The following is a 14,386-nucleotide window of genomic DNA, read 5'->3' as shown; positions in this document are numbered from 1 at the left end:
GGTTGCCTTGTCTGGTTTTTCTATGGGTGGTCGGTACAATTGTTTTGGAGGCATGATGGGTTTTGAGATGGATGGCTCTGTGTATAAAGCAACGTTTTTTGAAAGCGATTCTTTGTGGTATGTGGAGTCAGTGGAGCAGGGACAGAGCTTGGATGATGTGTGCATGTTTGGAACATGTAGAATGAGTCTTGCTGCTACGTTCTGCATGTCTTCCAGGGGGAGACAGTGTTTTTGTGGAGTCCATTGCGGATAGACTTACCATAGTCCAGCTTGGAGAGGAAGAGTGCCTGGACTGTGATACGAAAGTCATTAAGGGGAAGGATGTGTATCTTGCATAGGAGTGGTAGCTGTAGGTTACATGCTTTGGTGACGGCAGCTATATGGTTTGTGAGGGTCGATGGTGAAACCTACTGATTTTGCTGTTGTGGAGAGGGATCTGTGGGATTTGTCTGGGTTCAGCTCATTGATGCAGTTTGTGAGGTCAGGTTCATGTCTGTGGGGGAATATGAGAAGGCATTCAATTTGAGATGGGCTCAATTTTAGGCCATCGAGGTAAAAAGGGTTGAGAGACAGTTTTTGTGGCTGTGGAATTCGTGAAGTATATTTGCATGCCGTCGACATATTGGAGAAAACTCGTGTTGTGGCTGCTTAGAATCCGTCTAAGGGATTCATTGTGTAGGTTCAACAGGACGGGAGATATGGAAGATTCTTGTGGTACTGCGTATATGACGTGATGGGATTTAAGCGATAGGGGGTATGGGGATGAAGTGTGCCCTGTCAGTCAGGAAAGAGGTAAATCAGTTGGAAACCCCGAGAGTGACATACTTAAGCAATAAGCCCTGAGCGGGGTCTGGGGGGGCATTACAACTTTACCACTTCAGGGCCCATAGTTACAGGCTTTGCTCAGGCCTGTAACTATGAGCCCCGCGGCATTACCTGAAGTGGGGATGTCCCCCCTGTGAGGGGCTTATTACTATTAGTACCCTGGTACACCGGCCTGTAAAACCACGGTACTAAAAGCATTTTGGAAAAGAAAAGAAAAGTTGAAAAGATGGCAGCCGTGGAAGCCGTGGAGTCAGTTTTCCCTTTCGATGGCAGCCAATGAAAACACTAAAAAAAGTAAATAAACAAAATGGCCACCATGGAAAGGGAGAAGGGACTACAAGTAGTCCCTTCTCCCTGCTCCCTGTCCAAGGCAGCCATTCAAAAAAAGTAAACCAAAAAATGGCCGCCATGGAAAGGAGAGAAGGGACGACGTGTAGTCCCTTCTTCCTCTCCATGGCAGCCTGTCACAGATCGGGAGCAGACGCGCTGGTGTTAAAATGTTTCCAGTGCGTTCACTCCTGAAAAGTGGGGGGGAGGTGAAGGAAAATGCAGGGGAGGAGGTAAGGTGGATTCAAAGTCTTGCCTCATTCCCCGGTGCTCACACCCTCGTTCTGAGCCTCCCGATTGGCTGGGAGGCCACCACATCCCCCTAGCCGGGTACTAATGTGCAATAGGGTATTTGGTTGGATGGTGTGGTCAATGGTGTCAAAACCTGCTGAGAGGCTGAGGAGGACGATAAGGACTCTCTGTCCCTTTTCTGTAATGTTGTAGAGGTCTTCCAGAATGTGAAATGTCAGTCTAAGTGCTGTGGCCGAGGAAGAGACCTGATTGGAATGGGTTGAGCAGGTTGCTTGTTGTGTAGTGGTGGTGGGATTGGCTTTTTAGAAAGCATTCCATAATTCTGGTGAAGTATGGAAGGATGGTGATGTGACAGCAGTACTCAAGCAGTGTGGGGGTTGATTGATATTTATTTTCAGGAGGGCAAAGATTTGTCCTGTTTTGAGTATGCGGGTGATGCCATTTAGCAGATATGAGTGGATGATGCTGAACCAGTGTGGAGCCTGGATGGAGATGCAGCTTGATGCGACTTGAGCTGGGCATGCATCGTCCAAGACGTGGGCTGGTTTAGTTTTAGCTATGAGGGTGATGAGGGTTGTCTTAATCGAATGGGGTGCAATGTGCAAAATGTTGGTCAGTTGAAGTTGGGAGAGGCTCTGTGGAGGAAACAGCATGCCTGATGCTGTTTATCTTGGATTAGAAGTAGACCATAAGGGAGTTTCATATTGTGTTGGATAGATGCATGTAAGTGGTAGATGGGTTTGGATATTATCGTGCATATTAAGCATTCATTGGCCTTGGAAGGCATATTAAGCATTCACTGGCATTTATGGGGGCTCTTGGGAGATTGGTGTATTGGGCATTTGGGGCTGTTGTGACAAATCAACTTCACCAGTAGTCCAGGGATGAATATCCGTTTCTAAAAGATCAATGAACCCCACACCTCTAGTACACCAGAAGGGATCGGAATATAAGTAAATTATAAGAACTCTTTGTCCAATTTTGGTAACGTGGCCGCAACGGCAGGCTTATCTCTACAAGGTTGTGGATCATTGGGTTATTTGCAAAACAGCAAAAATACAATTACCCAATTATAAAAGGGACTGTCCAGTCAAGGTTGCATAAGAATATCTACTTTATCATTACTACAACAGACAGTTCTAGCACTAAGATACAACCCACGATGTAAAGGAACACAGAGTTTCTCAAAGGAAAGGAATGCACTCTGGATACTGACATGAGGGAAGTTGGTAAAGTAATCAGTCTTATAGTTTAATATCATTTGGTTCCAGCACCAAAGGTGCAAAGGATCGTAATTGTCTCTAGGGGCCTTTGGAGAAGGACCAGAGGGGTAGAACCACAATGTACCTGGTGATGAAGAAGTTCTTGGTGCTTGACAGCGTCAAGGCGCTTCCAAGCCACTTTGCAGCCCATGTGACAGTTTAGTGGCGGGAGACCAGCTGCGCGTAACAAGCAGCAGGTAGTTCGGCAAGTGAGGCTGGACAGACGTCTGCATGCTGTCTGGCGCGGCAGCTCAGGGCCAAGAATTGTCGTTTCTGTGCTGGTTGGCGGATCTGGAATGCTGGTCGAGGTGTGTCGGACGGCTCTGGTGACTGCGGGGTGACAACAGTCAGCGGTGCAGCCGGATGCAGTTCGAGGACTCGACTGTCTCGAAATTGTCCTTACAAAGATTGACACTGGATGATGCTTGTGTGGCACTCCTCCCAGCTTCTTCGCAGAGCTCGTGTCCTTTCAAGGCAGACGGCCCAAAGCTCAGGAGGGTGTTGGCAGGCAACGCCCTTGTCCTTTTTCCAGAGATTCTCCGGTACTTCCCTCCTAGGAAGCTTGGTGTTGGAACCTAGCAGGGCATGCTGTGTGATGGCTGGCTACCGGTACTGGAGATGCTGGACGGGTCCTCCGAGTCCGGTATCTACCTCTGTTCCCTGGGAAATATTTAGGGTATCGATCTTGCTTCCTCTTGGAACTCCTGGCCTTCCTTCACTGGCGGAAGATGTACGGTAGACTGTACCTTTAGCCCGGATCCAAATGAGTCCTTCTTGTTACTCCTTTGCAAAGTCTCCAGATTATCTGATCAGTGAGGGGCTCAGCCCTCTTTTAAAGCCAAACGTGCCCCAGTGATTGGTGTAGGCTAAGCCTAACTTAAGTGAGCCAATCATGGGTCTCCACCAACAATCTTCAGTGATGTTTCAGGTCAGAATCAAGGCGCTTGGCAACAGACAGGGGAAGGATGACAACATATACTTTTAAATCCCACCCACCTTCCTGTCTGCTGTACATCAAAGTGTCTCCCAAATTAACTGAGCCCTATGCGGTGGTTGATCACAACATGGGCCTCCTTTGATGTAGGGGACTGCAGGCAGACTTTGCTCTTCTAAAATTCACATACATCCCTGCTCTGAAAGGAGTGGTTCCAGACAGGACATTCACTGCCCTTTCATATCAAAGAGGAGTGTTAGTACCAGGTTGACACATTGCACTACAAAGAGGTGATGGTGTCTGGTCTCGATTGCCACTTCCTGCACCCTGGCATTCCTGAGGCCTGCTAATTAACATTCTTCAGTATTCGCCACCACCAGCTAGGTTTGACAATGGAGACGCAAATCCATGGGGCCTTTAAATTCTAATCAGGCTTCCCACAGCCAAAGGCTTTTGATGTACCCACAGCTGTCAGGTGTCAGCTACACATGACAGGGGAGGGTGGTGCTGGTAAACTGTGCCTTCCCAGAGTACATGACTGTTTTTCTGCTGTGCTGCGAGCATGGAAAATATGTGCGGGACTTGCCCCACATATTTTCTGAGGTTGTTCTCCCATCATTCATTCCTTTAAATAAACAAAAAAGCCCAGGTGAGCGCACTCTTCCCGTGCGGATGGCCGAATCCCTCACAGCTGTGCCTTAGACGTGATTATATACTGCATACTAAGCATTAACCGACACTGGAATACATTATTGGGGACTTCCAAGATTTAATCAAGCACTTTGTTGCTGGCTAAGCTCATGTTTGCTTCCTTAAGCCAAACCTGACCGCTTGACTCAGCTCACTGAATGAATGTTCTTGCTCCCTGATTTCAAGCCGCTACTCACAAGATGGCCTGAGTAATGGACTGTCCCCCACCCCCAGGCGACCACCCAACCCCGTGCCCAGACTGCAGGGCAACAGATACCAGACTTATTTGCCCGTGTTCATCCTAAACTGTATTCTCTCCAGGGTCATGGGGGCGTCCTGTGCCCATAGCTGCTATGCTGACTGATGCGTATTTCCCTGCCCAGGCGCATGCTTCTGCAGGGGACCGAAGATTGCTTTGGTTACTGGAGTGCACGGCCCCAGGGCGGACACGGCGCTGATGGTTTGTGTGCATAACTGGAACACTGCCACCAAGCACCCAAAAAGTAAATAAGGCCTGAATTGCATCGATAACTTCGAACCATAACTTGGTTACCAAAAGGGCAACAACATATGTGAGAAGTGTCGTCAATGACGAGTTTCCATTTCCCTTGTGATGAAATAATAGTCATTCGGACGTGTGGTGCATTTCTCGCAAAGAATGTGCCATCTTCCACATTCTCCCGTAGAAAAATTGTTTAAAAAAAAAATCGCATATCAAACATTTAAAAAAAAAAGGTTACATTTGAAAGAAAGTCAAACGATGTCTAATACATAAATGCTGGGTCTGGTTTGCGGAAATTCACAGAATCACGCATTCATGAATTGCGCACATGCATGCAGCAGCCTGGAGCGTAGAACACTGCACTGCCGACACCGGTTTACATTTTGCGGTTTAAAATCTTGAATGCAGAACCCTGCTATGCCAATATTGTCAGGACCGCTGCACAGATGTTATCGATGTAATCGTGTTGCTTTAATTTACAGTGCATACCAAGTTGCATCTAATTTTGGCGCAGTGGCACGTCAAGTGAACTTTGGGCATCCCTCCTGCCAGGACAGCATGTGATCTCAGCAGCCTCATGTCATGCTTGGCTGAGCCCCGGCTAATCTTAAAAGTGACTCATGCGCTCAGCGTTTCCAAGTTCTTAGAGTGGGCATTCTGCTTGCAATCGGGCAATACCCAGTGGAGTTTAGCTCCGCTTTGTGGTAGGCTGATCTCAGCTAAGAAAGCTAAGATAGCTCCCTAAAATCCAGAGAGCCACTGGTCAAACTTATATGTTATCGCCTTTGCAGAAATAATGGTGTTTTCTTGACTAAAAATCACAGTATGTGTTGGAAGACAGCTGCCTCCTTAGGGGTCACTCTTTATCACATGGGATACAGCATGCAACATCCAAGATAGCCCGATCTATCTACACTCAGGGAGGAAACTGTAGCTCAGCAAGTTAAGCTTTCGTCTCAGGGATTGGGTCAGCCTGCATTTCACAAGATGGAAATCCCAGCAGGCTTGCCTCACCACTTTACCGTTCCAAGGATAATACATTGAGTAGATTAGTAATTAACGGTCAGCACTGGGGTGGAGTGTGGAATTCCTGTAGGCCAATCGAGTGCTTCCATGCATTAGTCACCATTATGCCTTCTTTACTGTGGGCCCACAGGAAACAACCTCCACCATGACACCCCCGCGCCGCCAGCTCTGCCTCTGCTAAGCCTCGGGGGCCCCAGCTCTCACTTTCTTTCCATGGCAGGTACCGCCCTTCAGCTCCGTGTCGCAGGCAGAAAATCAAAACAGAAAACGGCCACCATGCAGCTGTTGCTTGGTGGCCATACCAGAATGCCTTTGCCACTTTTCTTTAGTATTTCGCCCATATTCTCTTACCAGGCCCAAGCACCCGGTTGTAGGGCAATACATGTCCTTATGCGCCCCAAGTCCTCCTTATGGGCCCTTTCTATTCTCAGGACCTTACGTTGCGCTTCCCAGCCGAGCAGTTTTGTTTTTCCCCTCAGCTTTGGGAATATGGCATGAAGCGCTATATATTAAAGGGATATTATTATTGCTCAAGAAGGAACATTTATTGCTCTACAACTTGCTCAATGTGCACTAGTCCCTTGACCTAATGAAAATGCATTTCTTTTGGTGATAGCAATAGATGTTCAAATAAAATCTAGACTGTGTTACATACATAAAAAGAGAACCATGAAAAAATGATCAAATGTTCATTCCTTTGTCAGCGTTTCAGCCACGGGTAATGGTAGCTTCAGCCTTACTGGCCAAGAGAGCAATGGTGGAGTTACGGACTCTGTCATAAATGGTGTTATTCACTTCAGCAGCTCTCAAACCTTTGGTGCAAATTAGACTAATGCGGTATCCTTCTCAAGACTTCAATCGTTGATATGACAATTGCATGATAGAACATGTGTGAGGGTAAGACTAGGAAATTGGGGGAATAGTCCTGGTAGAACGAACCCCAATGATGGATAGAAGCAGGGGTATGTACTAGCTCTACCCCTTTTGAATCTTTAAGTGCGAGATATTGACCTGGGATTAAATAAAGTCGACTCATTCCCCTCCAGAGGGAGATCCATTGCTGTACCCTATATTGTCATAAATGAATCACATAGTAACCCTGACGGACAATGCCAATGCTCCAAGAGTGTCATGAATGAACGAAGCATACATTACGATAAATCAAAAATCATGTGTGTGGAAAAATATGATAAACCCTTCAGGTTGAGACTGGTTGTCTACCTATTGGGCTGTGTTGATGAGTGTGTTTTTGGGCTATGGGTCCATTCAGGTATGTGTTGCTGAAACTGAAGGCCTGGGACACAAAGCAAAGGTAGTGGGCCTACAGCAGAAGTGCGCGGGATAGCGTCAATGCTCCATATACCGCACAGAGTAATCGCTAAAAGTATACGCAAGAAAGGCAGTGCCTTCTGTTCTATTTGGTGCATATATTTGCAGTCCAACAGGATTGTTGGACCTTGCACCAATGAAAGAGAAGTTTTGAACTCTGGTCCTGGACTGAGAAGGAGCATTCTTATTCATTTAATGAGAATGCAAGCGCAATTGCATTCCTTGCTATCCCCAGCACTACAAAGCCTATTTCTATTTCCGAGAAAGATTCAGATGGCAGGTGACTCATCACTCATGGGGAAATTAAAGGATGTCCCGTTTAACTTGCCTAGTGCAGAATTTGAGTGGTTCACTCAGACATGCAGGCACTGGAATTTGGAAAGGGCAGATATACCGCTAGAAAATTCAGGTCCTTTGTTTATGTGGGAATATCAATGGTAAAGAAAGTCTGAAAAATGATGTTATGAAGGAAGGAAGACTCTGACAACAGTTTTAAGTATGTGGGTCTGCAATCATCATGTCAACAACAAATATACAATGACTATAGGCCTGAGTAGTTGCAACTGTATTTATCTTGGGTGTGGGATAATCAGAAGCGCAGGACATTTCTGCCGTTCAGATTGAATCACATGGATACTGATCTGATCATAGGTGCAAGGACCAAAATCCTATATGAAGCAAGACTGTGCAAATTGTGTGGCCGCCAAGGGGCAACATTGAGACATCTCGTTTTTGGATAGTTTTGCAGTTATCGGGCGGGTATTGCAGCCGGCTAAGGGTGGTGAACTGAACACAAATTCGAGAATTCTAACCATCGTATGCCGTCACCAGATGGGAAACCTTTTTGTGGTGAGGGTTTCTTACCTGGGGTGAAGAGAGTGGCTTTCAATGTACAGAGTAATCCACTGGTGAAAGAGATAATCTCCCATGTCGGGTAGGTTTTATCAGGGTTGTTAGCAGGGTCGGACTGGGACCCAAAAAACAGTGGCCCACCCCGTGCCTCACGATCCTTGACCTCTGATGACATCACCGGAAGTGATGTCATTTGACCCCACCCCAAATTGACATCCCGGGTAGCGATGAAACATAACCTTTCACCCCTTGACAAAACAGGAAGTGTCATCAAATAGCATTGGGCCTAAGTACTAAATTACCGTGAATCCAAGCAGAGTCCAAGGCCAGATGATATGTTATTGTATAGCACTTATGCTTAAACTCTTTTTATAGAACAAATATGCATACAATATCAACCAACCTGTGCTGGTACTCATTTATCGACCTAAGAAGGCTTCTTGAAAGAAAAAAAAAATAATTGGAATTTTTTTGTTTAAAAAAAAAAAAAAATCAAACCGGCCCAGGAATGGCCAGAAACCGGCCCCCACACCCTCATGGACGATTATGGCCCGGCCATGGCCCGAAAGGCCGAGGGGCCAATCAGACCCTGGTTGTTAGGATGAGTGGACACTGTGAATCAAAGATGGCAGTGGCATGACAGGAGCAGGCACCAATGACCTGGTTGCACTGATGACAAAGCAAACACGTCCCCAGTGTCGGAGTCAGTGTAAAAGAATCATTTGTTTGAATGGGCATCCCTTTTTATGCCCTGCATCATCTTCCTCCAGTTCTTAGAATCGCAGAGGCAAGCTTCCAGAAGGGCTTTGTCTTGAGAGCGCACTTGAGAAGCTAGTCTACGCAGGCTTGCACTGTTCTTATGCAAGACTTTAGGTTACAAACTTGTTTCAGAATGTGCGATGACAGAGGACTGCCTCTCTACCCTGCTGGGGGTTTTAAGAGGAGACGGATTGGGTTCTGCGTCAATCAGCATGGTGTCAAGGCCCAACGAAGGAACTGAGTGAGTGTGGGGCACAGAGAAGTCTTCGAGGGGTGACTGCCGGCCTTCCTTCAGAAGGGATGACTCCCGAGGGAAGCGTGTGCCAGTACTCGCGTCACACATGTTTCCAATGAACGATATGGACACCTTAGAACAACATCTCGAGTCTGGCACCTAGTTACAAGGAGCAGTTGTACTTGTTGGATGTGAAGCCTCCATCATTTATTCCACGCTTCCAGAGGAGCACTTCTATCTTCATGACAATGTAAATGGTCAAGTCCTTCCATTGTATCTTGCGTGAGGATTCCTTTGCTCTTGAAAAACCTCGCGATATAAATGAAGCAATGACAAGAATCCAGAATATAAAGTTTCCCAAACACAGGACACAAATCGGGGTGAGGTCAGCACTGGTCTTACGTTATTGCGCAACGAGGCGTTATCATACTAAAATGTCATCACCAAAACAGCGACTGATGCAGTACTGCACATATGCACCGTACCAAAATTCCGACTGATACAGTGCAAATGCACAATACTGTACACCGACCAAGAGGAGATGGGGTTGCAGGGGTGTCCCATGCTTCCCTTGTTCGGGGTTATGGGGGGTCAGGGGTTGCAGGGTGTTCCCCACTTCCATCAGATGGAGAGCAAGGGGCAAGAAAGATTTGAAGTAGGTGGGTGGGAACTGATGCCGCAGACATGCTGAGGAGTTGGGTAGGTAATTGTGGGGCGAGAGAGTAGGGGGATGCGGGCCAGAGTGATCTATCTAATGACTGCGCAGACCTTCCTCTTTTCTTCTGCCTTCGCTCCCCCTCTCCCCTGCTGATCTGTTCTCTCTTGACACCCACCGTACACCTGGCCACCCTCTGTCTTTTGGGCCCAGGTACCTGCTCATCCTGCCACCCTCCCGCACTGCCTCCGGGCCACCCCTTGCACTGGGGTCTGTATCTGTACCCATACAGTGCCCCCTTTTTCTCCCTGCACTTATCAGACCTACCCTGTCTGCTGCCTTAAACCTAGCACTTGCAAATTGCTGGCTGCATTACCATTGTTTGTTGCCTTTATTATTCATTTATTGTTATTTATCTTTTTCTCCTCTACTTTGCACTTTCCACCTCTCCCCCCTTCCATGCACTTGCACGTTCTCAACGTCACTGGGCCTAGTAAGATCGCTGTTTTGTTCTCCCCCGTTCCCCTCCCTTGCCTTTTTGCGCTCTGAAACACTTGTGTACGAGCGCGATAGAAATAAAATATCAATCAATCAATAATGGAAGTCAACCTTTTGGTACGGCGCAGTGATCACATAGATCCGAACAGGCACGTTTAGGTTCCGCTATGTAAAGACCACTGAGCAGCACATTTGAATGCATTAACAAGCAGTGAGAAATTGACTTATTATCACTTTGGGTCTTCACAAGAGAACTTCCCCTCAATAAAGTATTAGTGTTACAGGTCCTTAAAAGTAAGACTATGGGGGTCATTCCGAGTACGGCAGTAGGGGGTTAACGGCACCGGTGGGATGCCGGTGCCGTTAACCCCCTACTGCCGCATTCCGAGGTCCCTTAGCGGGTCCCACTAGGGCCAGCTGGTTTTACCAGCCGCCCTTAGCGGGACCCGCTAAGGGACTAGGGAGCTAGCGGGCCCGTTATTTGTTCCTTCCCCATTCCCATTGAGCCCTACGGGGGCTCGAATGGGAATGGGGAATGCCATTCAGAATGGGGATTTACCGGGTCCACCTACATCAGAATGTCCCGGTAAATCCCCATTCTGACAACACCATGGCTATTAGCACCATGGCTACCTCCAAACTCGTAATGATCCCAATGTTTCTTTTAGCCTTCTGCTAAGGCAACAATGCCGACCAAGCCACAAAGTGGCAAAAGGGCCTACAAGAGTTCAGCATGGAAGAGGGTAGGAATTAAGAGGAACACATCACCAAGTTCAACTGTGCCCTCTGTTCCAAGTGCCCAACACAAAGCAACATATTTTAATCATAGAGCATTTTAAAGAAGGCAGGTTTGAGCAAGTTTCATTTACAAAAATGAGCAGATCCGGATGTAGACCAATTACGGCCATGAAATAGAGACACCAATAGGGTTGGTGATGCCTAAACATTGACCGCATGGGCAAGGGAAGCCTTTCGCACAACAATGCTGATGCATGCACATACAGCATTCACCATATCGGTGCTTGGTGCAAATGAAAGTATGTTGATTGAAAAGTGTACCTTAAAGTCGTATGTGGCATCAGGGTTTTCATCGCAGGCAATGACCTCGGGTGCCATCCAGTACGGCGTTCCAATGAACGTGTTTCTTCGCCCCACAGTGCGATCAAGTTGAGCACTGACCCCAAAATCCACTAGAAACAAAAGTGTGAAATTATTTTAGGAATACATAGTAACCCAATGGTGCATTTTGGCTTATTTTTATTAGAAGCACTGTGGTCAACTATTTTGTCCAGTGCTATTTTTGCCTACCAGTAAAATGGCAGGGGTGAAAACCTTGCACTCGATAACAATCACACAAAAATCAGGGCTGCATTGATAGTTTATATGTATGAAGTTCTCTGCTGACCACACATAGGCTCTGGCAACATTCCACAGTCCAGCCATTCGCTTAGGTACGTACACACACACACACGCACGCACGCACGCACACGGTAAGAGTACAGAGGCCTGTTGCTGTTGGGAGCAAGCAAGTTTACCGGTACCATAGTTACAGGACAGGCAAACTTGTAATGAGGCCCCATGTATGCGGAGGATTAATCCTCATGTTAAGGTGCAAGAAAAAAAACAAGGGATGCCAAGTCTTAATTCTTTTAAAACATTTAAAAGCTTGCAGACTGAACAGAATTGTGGTCTTTTGTCACGTGAGTCGAGGATGAAAATAGAGCGTGAACTTGCAGTTACAGAGATGATAGCGAGGGCCCTCACTCCCGTTGCATTCCTAGGACAAGAATAATCTGCAAGCCCAAGTACAAAGAGAATTTCATGGCACAAGGTGAGGGTGATGAGATGTTGGGCTAATTGGGTGCTAGGGTAGCTTCATGTTCCATCTACTTGCACCTGGGTCTTGGCTTATGTGTTGCTAATTGAACCAAATGTTCCAGACAAGGCACTAGCGTGCCAAACCAATTGTATTAGTCCATCTAATGAAGGACCTTATAGCTTGAGAAACCAATGAAGCACTGTGTAAATGATTTTTCTTAAAATGACATATTTGAAGAGGTAGTTATGAGCTGTCCACCTGATAATAGACAACCAATAATAAACCTAGCTCCTATATGATTGTATATCTAGATGTTTCCCATAACCAATCGAAACCCTTAGTAGGTTTTTCACTATTGCCACGTTGTATGAGAGTATATAATTTTTTTTCATGTGGAAATCACAGATAAAATGAGCGTCTGTTCGTTGTAAACTTCCTATTTTTGATCATTCCTAATAAAACAGCAACTTGCCATTTTCTTGACTTTGTCCGGTTATTTGGAATCAAAGTTATTCTGGTGTAATCCGATCCAGTAACAGATGGACGGTCCAAGGGCCATAAACTCACTATGCATGAAAAAACCAAAAGAGCTAGCTTTGACTTATGTAGGCACGAGGGGTAGTGTGTGTACAGAGATACATGTGGGCTAAATGGGCAAACATCAAGAGGTTTCGATGGAGGATTGCAATGTATGTAAATAGAGGGCCGGTTCTGAAATTGAGGAGAGCTGACAGTAATTTAGCTCCTGATTGTAGCCTAGGATTATCTTGACACCAACAGCTACCAGAAGCTACTTTTAGCTCCCCAGGCCAACTGATAACAAACAAATACAACTGTGAATTTAACTCTGTATGTTTGGGTCAATCTATAAATAAACATTAGGATATATATATATGACGCGTGAGGAATCTTGGGTACAGTGGACGTCACACTAGGGATAGTATTACTGGCACGCCCTGTGTCGACGCCCATTTTCGAGTTTCGAAAAACAAACTGTAATACTCCGCAGCTTCCACTAGATGTCGGCCTATGCACAGCATGTGATCTAAGCAGATTCCACAAGCCTCAGAAATATATATATATATAACATTTAAAGAATACAGGGTAATAAATAATGGGCACAGTTTTGTTTTAATCCCATGTGGAAGTCAGATTTGTGGAACACTGTACCAGCTCCTCGCTCTCCAGTGGAAGCCCCTGGTTACAAGTTAATGTTGTAGACCCAGGAGCTGCCTTTAGCTGCAGCATTTCTATCTTAATCTAGAGCCCTGGAGTCTACATTGGAAAAACAGTGCAGGGAGAACCTTAAAAAACTATTTTCCTAGACATCACAATGTTTCAAACAACACTGAGATGTTTATTTCCAGGATTTCAAAAAGAGAGGGTTGAGCTAAATGACAGTGGTGGAGTGGCTTGGTTCATTGCAGAAATGCCAAGAATGAAAGAGAAGGGACACTTTTCAGGAAAGAGTCTCAGTTGTCCGAGACTTGGCTGAAAGGGGATTGCTTCACTGTGCATTAAAATTGCAATTCACTTATAGTGACAAGTTTACCTTTTAAAGTTACAGCTAAGGTGCAGAGGAGCAAACCGTGTTGAAATGAGTAGAGGGAGCAAGCGTAAGTAGGTTTGTTATAAGGGATAGTAGCCCATACTGCACAGCTCAGCAAGAAAGTACATATTTTTCAGGAATAGTCATTGTGATTTTTTTTTTTGTATACAAAAGAAAGTTTACATTTGCTAGTACCTACAGATACATCAGCACAAAACCCTAGAAATACATTGAACATCTTGAGTTGACGTGACTTTAATGTGTTGGTTTAACACAAAAAAACTCTTGAAATATGCACAACGTACGCTGCCTTAACTCGCAGCACCCGTGCTATCCAAGGTTTCAATAAACTGGCACCTTATCACTTCAAATGGCATTTGTTCAAAAAATGCACGCACACGCCCTGAAGGCGTGGTGTTGTTTTACGACAAGTTGAATAAAGGTGTCATTTTAGGAACTTTATTCAGAATTATAATTCCATTGTAGTATGATAAGGCAACAAACATACAAATCCCATTAAAGGAAAATAAAGGTTAAATTAAATTATCAATGAAACCAACTGTTACATAAAAACAACAAACTCATGAATCCATTTCCTAAAAACAAATTTCCCCAGACAAAATGCAAAAGCTCTGCTCTCCCCAGCTCATGTTGCAATTGTCAAAAGCCATTCTCTTTGAGAAAGTGCTGCAGTAAGAAAGTGTATAACTGCCCACATGCTGCGTATCTCATTGGCAGTTCGCAAAAACAAAAGCATAGCAGAGTCCTCACTCCCAGGGCAAATTGGGCCAACCATGGCTGTAGCTGTGTGCTTCACCCAGTGGCCTGGCCCTGGGAAGATTCTCAGAAAATTGAAATGCGCCCTCATAATT

General features: G+C 45.7%; 1 protein-coding gene across 11 annotated transcripts in view; it reads right to left on the bottom strand.

The window, feature by feature from the left end:
• The window catches only part of TNIK (TRAF2 and NCK interacting kinase), a 1,364,982-nt gene that overhangs the window by 454,035 nt on the left and 896,561 nt on the right, over positions 1-14,386 (bottom strand). For all 11 annotated transcript variants that reach the window (XM_069618746.1, XM_069618750.1, XM_069618745.1 and 8 more), the window contains exon 7: positions 11,206-11,336. In XM_069618746.1, the coding sequence (XP_069474847.1) occupies positions 11,206-11,336 (131 nt within the window). The remainder of the gene's footprint in view (positions 1-11,205; positions 11,337-14,386) is intronic.

Source organism: Ambystoma mexicanum, chromosome 10 (assembly GCF_040938575.1).
Source record: "Ambystoma mexicanum isolate Mex_15411 chromosome 10, UKY_AmexF1_1, whole genome shotgun sequence".
NCBI classification, from domain to species: Eukaryota; Metazoa; Chordata; class Amphibia; order Caudata; family Ambystomatidae; genus Ambystoma; species Ambystoma mexicanum.
Note: the sequence above shows the minus strand (reverse complement) of the source record. Positions and strands in the feature narration are given on the sequence as shown.